The sequence below is a fragment of the Drosophila virilis genome, chromosome 5 (genome assembly GCF_030788295.1).
Source record: "Drosophila virilis strain 15010-1051.87 chromosome 5, Dvir_AGI_RSII-ME, whole genome shotgun sequence".
In the NCBI taxonomy this organism is placed as follows: Eukaryota; Metazoa; Arthropoda; class Insecta; order Diptera; family Drosophilidae; genus Drosophila; species Drosophila virilis.
Window position 1 is genome coordinate 20,346,692 of NC_091547.1, and position 17,440 is coordinate 20,364,131.

Below are 17,440 nucleotides of genomic sequence, written 5' to 3' on the forward strand. Positions count from 1 at the left end.
ATCTGGAATTTCTCGCAAGTTTGCGCCGCAACGCCTTCATCTGCTTCTTTTTTTTTTTTTTTTTTTTTTTGGGTGGATTTTTCTGGCTTTACTTTTGCTGACTGCTATTTTATGGTAGCCATTAAAGGAAATTGAATATAATTTTGTTTGCTAAGCTCTTCCATAAACTTGCCAAGTGCCTGGCGTTGCTGTATGATTTTTTCTCTCTCTCTCTCTCTCTTTTCGACTGCTGCTTATTTTTCCGCCGCTGTTCTGCAAGGTTTTTCATATTTTATTAAGTTCACGCGATAAAAAGGTCGACCAGGGCCAGTTGGGCCTAAGCGGCCTTAGTTTTAATGGTTGTGGGCGTGCGTTTGCTGCATTTCATATGAGAGTTGGACGCGTGTCGGACAGTAGACGAGGCAAAAACATGCACGGTCGGTTTTCATATCGCGATTCTATCGCATTCGTCTCTTCCAAGGGAAAAAGACAGGTCACTTGCTGGGCCTAGGGATATGCTTTGATAGAAGTATAGAACGTACGTGTATCGCCTGGCAGATACATTCAAGAGAGTTTGAAAATTTTGAAGTTAATAGAAGATAAAAGAGCGATACGAAAATGCTGTTAACCGACAAATGGGTAAAGTCGTCTGACTAAGGCGAAGTCAACACACACTCCACACTAACTCTAACTCCTGACTCAGCCCACTTCCGCCCCTCGTTACACGTCACATAAATATGATTGAGAAATTTCAGATTTGAAGCTTTTGCGAGTCTCGGTTGACCCTTTGGGGATGTGCCTTAGCCACGCCCCCTTCCAGTCCCAGCGCACACAAATGACTGATGAATGCTTGAGTCGGGTAGCCTAATACTTTACCCCGGTCTTATCTTTGGCTTTCTTGGGGAGGGACGGGGCAAATCTAGATAGATTTGCTTGTCAGCCGCAACGTAACCTAGCCTATTTCATCTGCATATGTATGGATACTTATGTGTGTAAGTGTTGACCACAGCAGCCGTTGAAGACACAGCGTCTTGGCACACTTTGCCAACCAATTTCATTATTTATTTAAGTTCGTAAAAGCAAACTTGCATATTGGCACTTGCTGTCGGCTTTTCTGACTAACTTGAGCAACTGAGAATGAGAACGTTTGAGAACGTGAAACTGAGAAATGGCAAAATAATAAATTGTTGTTGGTTTGCGGTTATTTGTGTTTTGTCTTAGTATTTGGTTTTGGGGCTTCGTCTCCGTCTGTCGTCACAATCGCCGTTGTTTGTCTATCTTTGGGTTAACTCCATTTGCGTGGCGTCATTTGTAGACGTTATCCCTGTTATCCTGATAGGTTTCGCAATCAAATGGAGAAACATTGTTTTCATTTAATTTAAATTTTGATGAATTGCTTGAGTTCTAAGTCTGCTGAATGCTGCTCTCATTTTGATGGATTACTTGTTGTTGGAAAACTTTTATATAAAACAGAATGAAATTATTTTATTTGTACGAATAATTGCAAATGATCTAAAAAAAAAAATATTAAAATTGACATCTATTGTTTTTTATACAGTCAGTCAGTCAATCAATCAGTTAGTCAATTAATCAGTCAGTCAGTCTGTCAGCGTGTAAGTCAGTCTGTCAATCAGTCATTAAGAGTGTAAATCAGTCAGTCGGATAGTCAATCAGTCAATGTGAACGAGCTCTTTTAAGTTAAAAAGAAAAAGATTAACTTGACTAAAATTTCAAATATTTTTCTTTTTAGTTTTTATTATTTATCATAATTATTTTTTTAAGTAACATTCTTTTTTTTTTTTTACATATTTTATTAAGAGAATGTATTTGCTTATTTTAGTTAGGTTTCCTTCAATTTTGTTTTGAACTCTAATTGCATTTTTTTTTATTTTAACTTATATTCTTCTGCTTCTTATATTGTAATTAGTTTTATTATTTTAAATGCTTTTAGATTGTAATGATTTGAATTGACTTAAGATTTGTACTATGTGTATAGACTTTTATTTCATATGTTAGTTGACTTTGGATTCTTGGCTATAGCTCGGATAATTGCTTAAAATCTTTACATATCTATTGCGCAGCTAAGAGAATGAGTCCTTGCCGTGTCCTGTCATGTTGCTATAGCTTTATAAGATATTCGATAAGACAGCAGTCCTTATTGGCTGTGACGTGCCTGAGCAGCCTAAGCAAATGATTTTTGTTGATTTTTTCCATGGATGATGGCTCCGTCTACCTACGCAGACGCTTTTCATTTCACATTTCGCATTTTCATTTGTATATACGTTCTGCTAGAGATGAGGCAGCCAGAGCCATCAATCAATTGCCCAGATAATGTAGAAAGACATTGTTGTTGGCAAAAGGTGTGCTCCCCGTATTTGTTGTTAATGATGTTGTGGCTGAGCTTGGGGAGTGACTGCTTCGAGAGGTCAAAGGTGTATCTTGAGTATATAAATAAAACCGCGCAAACAGTTGCGGCTATGCTATAAAAATGTTATTATTAAGACAGATTTCCTCTTGAATTGACAGTTGACAGGACTTGTCACGTGAGTAGTGTAAAAAGAAAGGTGATATCCCAGTGACAAGTATGCTTATTACAAAAAATGGATTTACGTTCCCTTACGGCTTCAGATTTGTTTAAGGCTTAATTTTACTTGATTTTACACGATAAATAAAAATTAAATTGTTTCAATATGTCCAATAGAAAATATTTGAATATTCGGCAACCAAAAATTTACATTTTACGCTAAAAAGAGCAGGTAAAAAGCAGCTGAGGTACACCGAAGATGTAATACTCTTGCAGTCAATTCCTTTTTACAGACATGGGAGAATATTAAAACTTAGAAAACAGAATATTTTGACATACAAAAACTCATTGCTCATATAGTGCTTTATAATATAGTATTGCAATATTAATAGCAAAAATATTTCTCTAATAAGCCGTGTAAATTTCCAAGACGATAGCTGTATTTGTGCAAAATGGAAATCTATGTAACAGGCAAAAGGAAGCATCCCCGACCCCACAAAATTCTTATTCAGCATCAAAAGCATAAAAAAAAAATAGATTCAAATTGATATAAATCTATATTTTTTGAACCGAACTGCCTAAGAAATTAAGACAAATCTCAAAAAAAGAAAAAAGAAAAGTAGAGGTACATTTCATACTCCGTCACATTGCGTATACGACATGTTGTGCATATCGAGGTTAAATGTTCTAAACATTTCCGGTTTGATGCACGCTGGAATGTTTATGTTGATTGTTGTAACTTTTTGACGCGAAACAACAGTTTCTGAAGACGTTTAATGATGCTTTTAGATGCGGCTGCCTCTGCTGCTGTTGCTGCTGCTGTTGCTCCTGTTTATGCGTTATGTAGTAGAAATTATGCCGAAATGCCCAAAGACAAAACCAACTGCCAGAACATAAACACACACACACACACACACACACACAGTTACAAAAATCTAGTGCTTGTTGCTTGTTTATAACTAGGCATAGTTGAGTGCTGTGAGCTTTAGTGGGTTTGGCTGTGTGTGTGTGTGTGTATGTGTGGCGCAGTTTGGCTTTTATAGTTAGTGGCAACCATTTTGGCCAAGTTTATGTGCGCTCGCAGCCAGAAAGATGCACAAACGATAAATTTAACACAACTTGACTGAAAGTTTAGCCATTTAGATTGAAGATCTCAAAGGCTTGTGACTAGCAATATTTGTGACTTTTTTTTTTTTTTTGCTACAAGCTCGGAAAAGGGTACGCCGCGCCGCCGGCTAAGCCACAGTAGTTGCTCGAAATTACAGCCACAGGCGGCAACAGCTTATGATCGTACATATAATTTGATATTGTCTTTTCATAATTAACCAGCCACATTTCAAGTTTACAAGCTAAGTGCCAGCTCACAGCCAACTACACGTGTTGAACAAGTTCATAAACCTCAACTAAACTCAGCTATGCGAGCTTTACATATATATTTATATATATATATATATCTATCCGCTTTTGTTGTTGTTACTTCTCATAGAGCTGGCACCAAATTGGCGCGACATCCGGAGACATTTCTTCAACCATGGCTGGCTTTTTTGTCTGTGCCGCCTGACTGCCTGCCACACAGCTCCTGGTTGGCTGTCTGTTTTGTGGCCGACGCACAGCATGTCAGCTGCCACATCACGCGGCACAGTGTGGGCGTTGAGCTTATTAAAAGCAAATAGCTTGAGTGCTTGTTGATAGGCAGAGTCCTTAAAAATTTATTCATTTCGTATTTATTCAGGTAATCCTGGCATTTATATCATTTGCTGCTCCTTGTTGGCGCTGTTACGAATTACTGATGACCGATTTTCATATATTCCCGAATTTATATCAAAGCCTAACTTGGGATATGTTGCAGATATATGCAATGCAATTGTATGTTATTGATGGTAATATTTCTACAGAGACAATGAAAGAAAATTTGGTATGACAACTGACGATATGAACGTGAAAAGTTAACTTTTAGAGAACGATCTAGTTCTCATTAGAAGTTTCCATTCAAGGGCTTTATCAAATGCTTATCGATTTGAGCCCACTTTACGTTTTGCTTTAACTTCTTGCAACTATTTTAAATTAGTCTTAAAAAAAAATTGCATTGCACACATAAATTTATTGTCATTGTAAACTTTTCTAACTACTTGAACCACTGTGCACCTGGATGACAGTCAACCATTGTGTTGTCAGCTTTTGCAGCGCTTGCCCTTTCATTGTGCCAACCCCCTTTCGCCCCCGCCTTCCACTGAGGCAACTCATTTCAATGTCCTCAACTGTTGGCCTAATGTCTATTTGGTTTCTTGGCACGGCAGGGTTTGTGCAAAAAAAAAGAAAACTTATCAGAAAACTTTTGCAAAGTTGTCAAGATTTTTGTCGTTTGTTTCTGTTCGTCATTTGCAGCGCCCGGCTAAAATAATTATTTATAGCTTAAAAGCAAAAAATGGACGTGAAAAAAATAGCAACAGCAGTTGGTAAACAGACCCAAATAAACAAAAGTTTCCCAATACGGTAAATTGTAACATGCGAATTCCTCAATTTGCATATTTATATTAAATTTTTATGCTTTAATTGGCACTGTGAGTAGATCATAAAAATATTATAGTACAGTTTGTCATATATATATATATGGATAAAACACGGCAAATCAATGGCTGAAGTGCGACGTGGCCCACTTGAGTGCAACAATAATAAACGCCCCGCTCGAGTGAGGCAATCGACAGAGTTTACTTGGGTTTCGCTAGTGTGCTTTGTCTGTCTGTGTCTGGCTGTGTGTCCGTTTCTGTCATTGACAGACAGACAGTCATAAATATGGAAACCCATAAAAAAAATAACAGCCAAGCCAGCCCGAAAACTATGTGTAGTACATATGCCAGGACAACAACTCAGACCATCCGCCCATCGACATAACAATCGTCAGGATCTGTTTTTGTGGCTGCCCTTTTTCTTTTTTCATTTTTATTTTTATTTTTTTGGTTTTCCCAGGCAACGTTTGATGAAATGTCTTCCGAATGTCTGCAATGTCTGTTATGTCTGGCATTTTAGTCTTGTTGCCCGTCTTAACTTGGCCACTTCATTCAAGCGTGTTAAATGTGCGCTGCCCAACCCTTGTCTCTCATTTAATAAATTTAATTTCATTGCTCATTTGCATGAAAACTTAAAACGTTTCCGAATAAATTAAATTGTTGAGCTTTCAAATAAAACATTAATTTACAGCTTACTTTACACATTCGGAATTAAAAGCGGCATGAACTTCGAATGCTTACAATATTTTTGGTTGAAATTCTATTTTATTTTATTTATTGCTAAATTTGTTAAGCAATTTCCTTGAAGAAATATATGGGATATAAAAGTATATGAATATATAAATATTTTAATATAAAAGTATATAAATTTATATAAATTTATTTAGATAGATTCTAATTCGCTAAAAAAAAAAGTAAAAGTTGTTTTATGCAGTTTTAATATTTCTAAATTCCCTTCAACAACATAGAAATTCAGACAAATTATTTAATAATTAATTTCTTTTTTTTGCTCTCCCATTTTCAACAATTTCTAAACAATTGTCTAGGCGTTAATGAAATGCAAATTTCAACAATTGCTATTAGCATTAAATTGTAAAATGTTTTATGAACACGTTTATGGTACTTTTGCGGGAATTGTTTGCAGTAATCTAAAAGCAGGCTGGCTGCTTTAAATCGTCTATTGCCAGCCTGGCTGGGTACACAGTTGTGGCCTATAAACTTGGCCGTTAAATTTTTACAACAATGCGTTTTTTCTTGGGTGTGTTTTCGGTTAGCCTTCTGGAATGCATGCCACACCTGTCATTTTGGCAGCGAGAAAAAAGAAATACAGCTAAATGCTATTCAAATTAAATCACCTGCAATCTGTTCGGAGAGCACAAAAAAAATGTGCGCTAATTTATTTAAATAATTTAAAAACTTCCCTTCAAAAGAAGACAAACAATGTGAAGTAATGGCAGCTGCGTCTAGTCTTAAGATAACAATTGAGCAGCAGGCGCAGGCCCCAGGGCGGACAAAGCGTTTCACTCTACAAAAGGCCAAAAGTTAATGTGTGCCTAAGTAGCAGGCTTGGCGACCCCACACACACACACACACACACCCAAACACTCGACGGTCGCCCATTAAAGTTGGCCCATTTTGTTGGCCAACTGAATTTTGGCTACCTTCCGCTGGCAGCCACCACATGACCAAATGGCGCACATCCGACGACTGCGTTTTGGCCGTGTTGCTTGCCTTTTGGTTGCCGCGACTGTGTTGATTACTTTGGGGAAATGTGCGTGAAAGGTAACGGTGCGTACCTGTCCTGTCATTTACCGTTTTGCTGTTTGCCAACGCACCGCTTGCCGTTGCCAATGCCTGGCGACTGATTTATTTGCCTTGCCACAGGATGTGGCTGTTGTTCTTTTGTGTTTTTGTGGCCGACTCTCTTGCAATACACTGGGTTTCTAGGCCATAAACAGTTCGCTATGATTTTAAGCTATTATTTCATGGCCATAAATCTGGTATTCAATAATGCTCAGACATCACGTAAATCATAATCTTGCCTTTATTTGTCTTAAGCGGAATTCGACAGCAGGCTTAAACGAACCGTATAATATTAGATCCGATAAGTTATTAAGTTAGAAGCGGTTGTGATAGAGAACTGCCCTTTAAAGGAATCTTTTGTGTGTTTTTTCTTTCTTTTCCCAACTCGATGAGTTACGAAAGAAATTGTTAGAATGCAGCTGCACGGCTGCCAATTGGTTAGTAACTTTTAGGTGAAGAGAAACTATAAAGAGAAGTTAGCAAAGAAAAATAGCAAACAATATATATGGAGATTGTTTAATGCCGGTGAAAATATAGAAATCCAGAATTCCAGTAATTTCTGGAGAGAATTGCATAATTAACATATCAGTTGAGGATAAGTGATTAACCAAGGAGCTTGGATTTCTAATGAACCCCCTTGAATATTGATACAACAAAATTTTGTCACGGCCACTTGGCAGCCTGTTTGAAAAGTTTAAAACCCTTTACAATATTTAATATCTAGAGTAAGTTAAGAAAGAAAACACAATCCCTTCTCAATGGAAACTTTTGTGACATTCAAAATGAAGACACCAAATTTTATGCAATAAAAAAAAACTACCATTTTATTTTATCCAAAATGGTTTGAATTTCTATGTTAAATCAAAAAGAAATAGCAAATAAATGAATGTTGAAATTTCAATGTCATATTAATTTTCATCATTTAAGTCGACCAAAAATGTTATTTTTAATAAATTATTTTTCCAGAGCAGCAGCAAATAATTATCAAAAGCATAAATTTCCAAATTGCTTATGGGTAATTTAAATGAGACGAACATATCGTAAATTCATGATTACCGTCTGATTTAAAGGTAATACCTTCTGTGGCTGCAGCCAAATCGCCAATGAATATATACGAATTAAAACATTCATATGAGTGCAAATTGCATTCGCTTTGATTCGATAATGGTTGCGTGTGTTTCCGTGATTGGGTATTTAATATATATTTTAATTAAGTATACGCAGCGTGGACGCGGTCATAATATCGCATTATGTTTGATTTATACTGAATAACAATGAAATTAAGCGCACACTGGCAAGAGAGAGCAAGGGCGGGGCGTGGGTTGGGTTGGCATTCTCAAGCGTCCACTTGAATAAAATGCACAAAGAGTTGTGTTTTCAACATTTGCCCATTAAAAACTCATTAACAAGACACAATGGCTTGACAAATAACTCGAAATGCATTCACTTCAGCTTTGCCAGCAATAAACACACACACACACACACACATGCATAGTGATTATAGTGTGTGGTATATTTACTGTTAAATTCGCATATGGCGCATACGCCGTGTGATCATGTCAGCGTATGTGAGCACCGTTTTATGCACTTTTAAACGCATTTTATCAGTGCAATTACGTAAACGGACGAACATACAAGCTGCTGACAAATACACTCAACTTGGCCGTCAACGGTTGACAGCCACATTAATTTGACAGCTAAAAAGTTGGAAGCCAAGGGAAGCCAACGTATGCAAGGCAAACGAAGAAAAAAGTAATTTTAAAAATGTTGGAATGGTCTAAGCTTAAAGGGACGTACGTGGAGATACCCTGTAGTTAAATGTTGGAATCCTGAATGTGTATTTATATTTTCTGCAATGCAATATTTCTATGTTTAAGCTTCCCGAAAGGGCAAGTTCAACTCAACTCTTGTGTTGCTTGAGAATGTTAGCTAGCTCATAACACACTTCTTCCACTAATGACTACAGGGTATACCAACAAAAAACACTTGTCCTTCTGCTCCAGATTCACCTTTATTCGCACTGTTTGTCTTTGTGCCTGTCAAGCTGCCAATATGTTGGGCTAATGAAAGCAGATTCTCAGATGCGTGTGTTTTTAACTTGCAAGCCGCGTGATTTATTACTCTATTTGTTATTTATAAATGTTTTTTATATATTTTTGAGGTTTTTTTGGGAGTGTCGGACTTTTATATTGCATGCTTATAGGCGCCTCGTTTGTCATTTCGCTGCCAGCAAGAACAACAATAACAACAAACAGAACAACAAAGCGCCATTTATGCTTATCTGCCAGCAGGCGGTCGACTGTTGGCGAGAGGAGGAAGGGAGGGGTAGGTGCTGTCTCTTAACTTACAAATTACTTGAATACTTTGCGCCTGCTGTTACACGGAAACGGAAGTGGAAGTGTTTTACAGCACACACACGCGCGCACTTACACACACACACACATGCGTGTGTGCGCACGACACTTTTGTACTTGCAACTTTTTGCCTCAATCATAAAATCAGAACTTTTTACCCTTTACGGCATAATCAGTGCATGTGTGTTTTCGTGTGTGTGTGTGTGTGTGTGTGTGTGTGGGGGTATGCGTGCGTTAAGCGCCGCTGGCTGCAATTGTCTTGTCTTTTATAGTTGTGCCTGTTCGGTGCGGCTTTGAAGTTGTGCGCGTGAGCAAACACGAAAGTCACGAGAGTTGAAAAGATTTGAAGGTGAGAAAAAACTTTTTGTTAAGGGCTGCATGAGCAGGCAGTTCGTGTAGCAAAAAGCGTTCTCAATTGAAGTCCTATATAAATAGCTCAGAAATCAAGAATTAGTTGGGAATCTGAAGCATAAAATAAAGTAAATTTAAATAAGAGCGCGGTCTTGTCTACCTTAAATACAGTGAGTCGCTTTTTGTTCTATTGATCCAATTTGGCATTCCCCAAATAGAAGAGCTTTTTAATTTAACATAAAGTAAACTTATTATTTATTTAGCTAGAGTTTTACAATAAATTCGTTACATTTTATGGGTTTACTGTAGCGTTGTCCATTTCTCCATTTCTCACGCGCCCATCTCTGTCTGATTGCACTGTTTTAACGGGTTCGCTTGAGGCCAACTGGCGCAGCGACTATATTTGGCACTTAAGCCAGGATTTTTATTATAAAAGGGTTGTGCTGTACATAGCATAACGTATAGTAGTTAGGGTTGCCACACATAAAACGAGTAACTCCCCCAGCATTACAGGCTACAGATTTTTATTGCTAGCCAAAGATATTGTCATAGATTTTGTGCCAGATACCGCTGCGCTGGAACAGGGCGCTTACATTCGCCTGCTCCACATAGAGCTGATAGCGCTTAAGCGTGTTGGGGTCGGCGGGTCCCCAGTTGGGCAGTGGCTCAAAAGCTTTGCGTATGCGCTGCCAAAGGCTTAGCTCGGCGGGCTGACGTCTCACAGCAGGCACCGCCCAAATGAGCAGCTGGCCCACGCCAAAGGCGCTCAGGCACCAGCCAAAGACTGCGTTGGAAAATTAAATTAGTTCAGTCCACAATTGGAATTAGGCTGCAGCTTACCATAAACGCCAGACTGATAGGTGTAGTCCTTGTACTTAAGCGGCTCGTACAGTGCCAGCATGTAGACCAGTATGGCGAACATCAGCAGCGGCGTTATCACAGCCCAACAGATGCGATAGTAGATGGATGTCTTTATGCCCAGCATAAATTCCGCATCGCGACAAACACGCTTCACGCCATAGACCCAGCCAATGGCCACCAGTTCAAAGATGGCCAAGACTAAGGCCACAAATGTGGCGCCAAAGAAGTCCAACAGGTTCAGCACAAACTGGCCGCCGGGTGTTATATACAACAGACCCAGCAGATAGCCAACAATCGATATAAACACGACGATATGCCACTGTTTTATCTGTGTAAACTGATCTTTCAACACGGTGGTCAGGCACGAGACCATGCCCACATTGCTGCCAATCCCAAGCACAAAGAGCATGAGAAAGAACAGCACCGAGAAGACCTGCGGCAGCACCTTAAACTTGGCAATTGCATCCGGATACGATATAAAAGCCAACCCCGGTCCGCCATTGACCACACTTGATATGTCCGTTGTGTTATTCTCATATGCCAGATTGCCTAGTATGCCGAAGATTATGATGCCAGAGAGCAGCGAGGTGAATGTGTCCAATGTGGTTACAATGTTGGCATCTCTGCAAAGTACACAAAATACATAATTGGGTTAAAATATTATTTTTCTAGGTAGACCATTTTGGACTTTAAACAGGGACAGAGAAAGTCGAAAGTGAGAGTGAGTAAGAGAGAGATTGTGAGTGAGAGAAAGATATAGAGGTAGAGGTAGAGAGAGAAAATAAACAGAGAGTGAGAGAGAGAGAGAGAGACAAGAGAAAGAGAGAGAGAAAATGTAGAGATTTTTATGAGATTAAGCAAAGTAAAGAAAGATTATAATCCGTCATAACTGAAGATAATATATAATCAAATTTAGATAAGAGCAATTTTAGGTCATACTTTTTAATTATTTTTATTCAAGCCAGTTTAAAATTAAAAGGTACATGGAATGTTAGTTAAATTAAAAAAAAAATGGTCGCATATCTCACTTACCTGTATATATTCTGGCCAAAACGATTGTAGGAGGCGTACATGATAATATTGCCAAAGCATATGGCCAGCGAGAAGAAGACCTGGGTAACAGCTGCATACCACACCTGCGGCTCCAGCAGCTTGTGCCATTGTGGTTTCAGAAAGTAAAGGACACCATCCGAAGCACCCGGCAGGGTCAGGGCGCGCACCAGCAATATCAGCATGACCAGGTAGGGGAACAGAGCGAGGAAATATGAAGCTTTGCCAGAGCTCTTAACGCCACGGAACATAATGCTCGCGATAATGAGCCAAGCAATGGCCAAAGTCAAGGACAGACTCCAGCTGGGATAGCCAATGCCATCATCGATGCTCGCCTTCTCGCGCAGAATAATGTTTCTGATGGAGTTGCCGAAGATGATGGATTTGATTGTAAACGTAAAATGCGATTTACTTACGTAAAATAAAACTCAGCCGAGGTGGTGCGCACCGTTGACTGATTACCGTTCACAGCGCTCTCCTGATGCGGTGCCGAATCCAAACAGCTAGAGCCCCATTCCTCGCGGCAGTAGCTCCAGGGTAGAGTGGGATAAAATGATTCCACAAAATAGCGCAGCGTGAGCGCCATTAAGGTGGCATAGTAGGTGGTCACAATGCCCGTGGCCAGCACCTGACCATAGCCGATGCCTGTATTGCAAATGGAAGATATTATTAAACACACGCATACACATTTGACGCACACTCGCACACTCACCTCGCATAATGGGCACAAAGTCGTAGACCTTGACGCTGCCGCGACTTGAAAACTGTCCCATCAACATTTCCAAATAGTAAACCGGCTTGCCCACCAATAAGAGCACAATAAGGTAGGGAATCAGGAATGCACCGCCGCCATTTTCCAGTGCGATGAAGGGAAAACGCCAAACATTGCCCAGGCCCACGCTCAGCGCAATGCAGGACATAAGAAACTCAATATCATTATTCCAGCCATCCCGTTGTTTGCCCTGCTCCACATCCGGGCTAGCGTTTGGCTCCTGCGCTTCACTCGCTTTGCGCTCAGTCGAAATTTCTATGGGCGTGGGCGTGGCGCCACCCTCGGTTTGGGTTTTATAGGCGCCCGGAATGGATATGGTGGAGGCATTCGGTGAGCCCACAAAGGCGGGATTGAGGTAGCCATTGTTGTTGCTGCTCTGCTCCATTCTGCTTGTTGTTGTTGTTGTTGTTGCTGTGTTGCAGCTGCAAAGTCAATCAAAAAAACGCCGCAACTGAAGGTTAACTCTTATGGTCAAGTTTTGTGGTTGAATACTAATTAAAAACCGCTGCCAACAGCGGGCGTGGTGGGTCGGTCGGAGAAACAGGTTACAAATCCACCAAAGTCAGTGACCCACTGACTGAAGCTTCGATTATATAACTATTTGTGGCATTCATTCATTCACAAAAAGAAAAAAAAACAAAGAAAAAAAAAACTACTGCTCACCCATACAATTGCAGTTCTGACCACTTTGTTGCCAGTTACCAGTTTTTAGGGCTCAAACAAGTTTCTCGACAATGTCTCGACTCGTCTAGCATTTGCATTTTTCTGTTTCAGCTAGCTTCGATTTGCTCTTTGTTTACATTTCACTTTATTTTCAAAGTGATATCCACGAGTACCTTATGAATGTCATTCAGTTGGTAATGCTGAAGTTGGGATACAATTTCAATGCGGCTACGATTAGACACAGTTTTGCAAGCTGTGGAATATCATATTTCAGATACGTTTAAATATAATATGTCAAGTTTTTATTTGCACCATATTTAGCATTGTTTTCTTAGCGTAAAACAGCCGCAACTTTCATGTTTTCTTTTACGCCTTACAATGTGCACTTATATCAGTTGTCATGCTTTTTAATCTAACTAATTATGTTAATATATTTGTTATATTTATATTTACAAATAAGGCTGACAGCAAATGTTAAGCCAAAACTGTTGGGCCTTTTTGTGTCACATCGTAATATACGTAATGAAATAATAAATGAGTTTAACTTTTGTCAATATTCTTTTAATCTTTGCAGTCGTCGGGTTTTCATGACCAACTCTGCAAAGCCTTAAAGTATATATTTATATTTTTAATCATTTTTTAATCAAAACCGCACGCCAAGTCAATTAACTCGTATCTTATCTGTTGATAAAACCAATTTCGGCTTCCACTTTATCATAGTTAAATACTACAAATTCTCAGAAGTGTATCAATAGTCGTTACATGATTATTTGCTCGCAAAACAAGGTATTTTTGTCGTTTCTAAATATAGCTCAATTAAACATGAAGAAATACGTATTGTATTTGTGCCTTTCCCAGTTTCGCGGAATTTCTTTTAAGACACAACGCTCGTTTATTGTTATAACAAATGAGGTCTAATTAAGAATCGTTAACTTGCATCTGTTACCGCTTTTAATTTCTTTGGCTACGATTCCCAAAAACATTGTCTTCTTAATGCGCGAACCAAAGCCTTCCTGTCTATGGCTTGGCTTATGGGAAATCAAAAAATGGAATTCATGCCTAAAGCCGACTCGGCACAAAACCGGTTAGACACAAAAAGATAATTTTCATAAAAAAGTGCTGAAATATATAAATATACTAGCGGATATTTCTCGACCTTGCCCATGACAGCTTTTTTGCCTACAATTTTAGATCATACTTTTTCACACAGTTTTTCACCGAGGAAAAAAGTTCCGCGTACTTTCTTCAATAGTATTTTATATATAAATTTTCAAGATTTCAAGGAATACCTTTATTGAAAAGCGTGAAGCACTCCTCAAATAAATTTGAACAAGGATCATTGAAATTGAGCTGAAGCAGATAAAATGGTAAAAAAAGAGTTTCGTACAAACGTTTTTCGCATTTTCCTCCAACATATGAGGAAACTACAGTGAAAATTTCAAGTTCCTAGCTCTTGGGCTGTGCATTGTGCACTAATCAGTCCGTCAGTCAGTCATTCTGTCAGTCTGTCAGACTGTAAGTCTGTCAATCAGTCAGTCAGTCAGTCAGGCATGACAAATCGTTTTATATGTCGCTATATAAATATATAATAAATTGTATATGAAATTGAAGGTAAGTGTATTAGCGCTTCGTTTAATCCAAAAACTTTTTTGTTTGTTTATTTTTGATTTTTTCATTTGCCTTTGTGTCATTGTTATTGTTGTTTTTGTTATTGCCTCAGCACTGCATTTGCGCATGCGCAAGGCGCGACGCGTTGCAGCTGCGTCGACGTCAAAGTTGCTTTTGGCTGTTGTTGTTGTTGTTATTATTATTGTTGCATTTGCAGTTGCAGTTGCTCCATTGTTGTTCTCGCAGTTAATGGAAAGTGAAGGTGCACAAAGCCGTTGCCCTCGCTGCAAAATGTCAGCGTTACGCGGTACGTAAAACATGTAATTACAGGTCGGAATCTACCTTTAAGTGTGTCAGAAGAATTGACAAACCTGAAGCACGTTTGTTTTTCTTTTTTCAAGCTCTTATTGTCTTAAATGTGATGCGTATTCAAATGAATTTTTAAAAGTTTGTTATAAATTTGATCAATTATTTGTTATTACTGCCATCAGAAATGTATAATTGTTATGCCTGTAGATAAAGCTTTATACACGTTTGACTAGCAATAAATTTGATATTGTCGTGGGTTAGGCTAACCATATTTGGCAGCAGATAAAGACCGAAAAAGATAAGGCTAGATGTGTATATGAGTATAGGGAAATAAAAGTAAACAGCACAATAAAGCTTTAGTTAACCCAGACAATGCGAGACAACGTTAATTATCGCTCAGCGGCGTGGCTCATATATATAAAAAAAAGAAGAATTTAATAAACATTGTTCTGCAAATAATTTGGGGTTTCATAAAAGCCAGACAGGCGGCATTCTCGAACCTTGACCCATAAAAAATACATATGTTTATTTTGGCCTGTTTTACAACAAGTGTTGTTCTTAAATGTTTTAACAGTTGGCAACGCTTTGAACACAGTTAACTGTTTTGTGTTTTGTTTATCAGTTTTTGTTTTTGTTTTTGTTTTATTTTTTTTTTTGCATTTTATTTGTTTTGCTTTGCACGCGACTTGCCATTTTGTTTCCTATATTTGTTTGCTTTTTGATTAGACCCCAAGCAACTATTCGCAAAACCAACTGTCTTTAGTGGCGCCCAATTTCGCCAGATCACTCTGCAAATATTTATTAAACATTGTGTAAAAATTTGTATGTATTTACTTTGTTTTTAATGAGCCTGATTTGGCTGTCAGTTAGCGTCACGTTAAACACGTCACTTGCTCGTTGCCAATTTGGGCTTAAGCCGCAGCTCTATAACTGGCCTTAATCATATGCCAAGCAATTTATCATGTTTTTTGCTCGGGTCTGTCCCTCAAACATTTCCAGCTGCTCAATTATTTAAATTATATGCGCCCGTATGCATAATTTATTATAATTAAGTACACGAATTTGATTTATATTTTTTTTTGTATTTTTTTTTTGAATTTCTTTGCAGCTTTCAAAAATACTTGATTACTCTTTTTAGTGGATTTACAAACGAACTGAACACAACAAACGCCAAGCGATCACTGAGCGGAGTGTTCGGCCTTGTGACTCGTCAGCCACAGCGTCTACAGCAGCAGACGGCGCCGACGGCGACGCTGGCAGCGACAACAGCAACGCTTAACGGTAAAAATTGCTCACAACTTGACCTAAGGTAAGTAAGGCGAAAAATACCTGTATTGAAAACACAAATGTGTAAAAAAAAAATTCCATCTCATTGTTTTTTGCTATTGAGTAATGCCGAAGCTGTGCTCGGGTCGCATGCCAAAGTAATTAATAATAGTTGGTATAAGTCAATCTTTAGGTAATTTTTATTGATTTTTTATTAAATGATATAAAATAAATTATTTTGAATAATTAAGTACAACTATTTATTTGGGCTTGTATTTATTTACACGTTTTTTTATTGAGAACATAATCTTGTTTTCACATTAATTTATCTTTTAATATTTCTCTTATGAAAGAATAAGTATAACATATATCCTCTTTTATTTAAATTTGTTGGTTTCTTAATTAACTTTACGTTAATTAAGAAAACAAGTTTTATTAAAATTATGTGAATAAATACTTATGCATAACATAATAACATAAATAATAAAAGATTGATACATATAACCCTGTCTGAGAGATCGATAGAAACATACCTCCGCAATATCCTCCGAATTCAGACTCCTTCAATTCTGGGCGTCTTTAGAAGACGCCTAGCAAGTCTATTGGGATCACAATGTTTATTGTTTTACATAAATTATAATGGGCCAAAATACAAAAAAAAAAACCAACAATGTAAATGGAAATGGAAATAGCTTATAATAGCTTAAATCTCAGCTTTTTTCTTGCTTAAGAAATTAAGATTATTCCTTCGACCTATAGCAGCTATATTATATAGTCTGAGAACATAGAACATAGAGAACATAGTGAAACCCTTAATATCTTGATAAACACAACAATTTGTTTATATAAGAACCAGCTTTTGGACAGATCGTTTCTATGACAGGTTTCGACTCGGCTTTTGATGCTGATATAGAATATATATCCTTAACGGGATCGGAGATGGCTCCCATTTCAAGAGAAAATTATAATACCCTCTACAAGGATAAGAAAACATTTTAAGTCATGCCCCAAAGGGTATTAACATTTCGATCAGCCTTATTAAACAATGCTCTCTAAAGCAACCCCCGCTTGATTACCAATGTCAACAATAATATTTGTCGAGATGTTGAAATTAAATTATCTTGAAAGTTTTTACAAAGAAAAAGATTATACTTATTATCGTTTAATGATTTCGATTTCTGTCTAGACATTAGATTGGACTATTTGCGAATAAAAATGCCACAAAAAGCTTCTATATAAATACATAGAAAATCAAAATTCAATTAAATAATGAATTGCACAATTAAAGTCACAAAAGGACAAAAGAATTAATTTTTTGTTGCCCGTTAGCCATGGCTAATTAACTTATCAATTAACTCAACTACATATGTAAATTGTCCCATTTGATTGCTAA

At 37.8% G+C, this 17,440-nt stretch overlaps 2 protein-coding genes across 4 annotated transcripts in view; one reads left to right on the plus strand and one right to left on the minus strand.

Annotated features, from left to right (window-relative positions):
- The window catches only part of LOC6625987 (uncharacterized), a 53,941-nt gene that overhangs the window by 2,878 nt on the left and 33,623 nt on the right, over nucleotides 1-17,440 (plus strand). The window contains exon 2 of one of the 2 annotated variants that reach the window (XM_032437250.2): nucleotides 15,890-16,090. The gene's annotated coding sequence lies outside the window, so the exon portion shown is untranslated. The remainder of the gene's footprint in view (nucleotides 1-15,889; nucleotides 16,091-17,440) is intronic. The other variant, XM_032437251.2, reaches the window with a different exon arrangement.
- LOC6625988 (sodium-dependent nutrient amino acid transporter 1) lies at nucleotides 10,026-15,891 on the minus strand. 2 transcript variants are annotated; one of them, XM_015174235.3, is made up of 6 exons: nucleotides 15,616-15,891; nucleotides 12,142-12,623; nucleotides 11,846-12,074; nucleotides 11,412-11,786; nucleotides 10,359-11,002; nucleotides 10,026-10,302 (listed from the first exon to the last, which is right to left on the minus strand). In XM_015174235.3, exons 2-6 carry the CDS (start codon nucleotides 12,584-12,586, stop codon nucleotides 10,049-10,051), a joined length of 1,947 nt encoding a protein of 648 aa, XP_015029721.1. In that variant the 5' UTR covers nucleotides 12,587-12,623; nucleotides 15,616-15,891; the 3' UTR covers nucleotides 10,026-10,048. The 2 variants fall into 2 exon arrangements, with proteins under 2 accessions (XP_015029721.1, XP_070065972.1); XM_070209871.1 differs by lacking the exon at nucleotides 15,616-15,891 and adding an exon at nucleotides 12,865-13,071.

Excerpts from the sequence above, each read along its gene's own strand:
- LOC6625988 (XM_015174235.3), bottom strand. The coding sequence starts at position 12,586 with ATGGAGCAGAGCAGCAACAACAATGGCTACCTCAATCCCGCCTTTGTG. Across the intron at positions 12,075-12,141 it reads CTTTGTGCCCATTATGCGAG|GCATCGGCTATGGTCAGGTG; the intron begins GTGAGTGTGCGA and ends TTTGCAATACAG. Across the intron at positions 10,303-10,358 it reads CTATCAGTCTGGCGTTTATG|TCTTTGGCTGGTGCCTGAGC; the intron begins GTAAGCTGCAGC and ends TTTCCAACGCAG.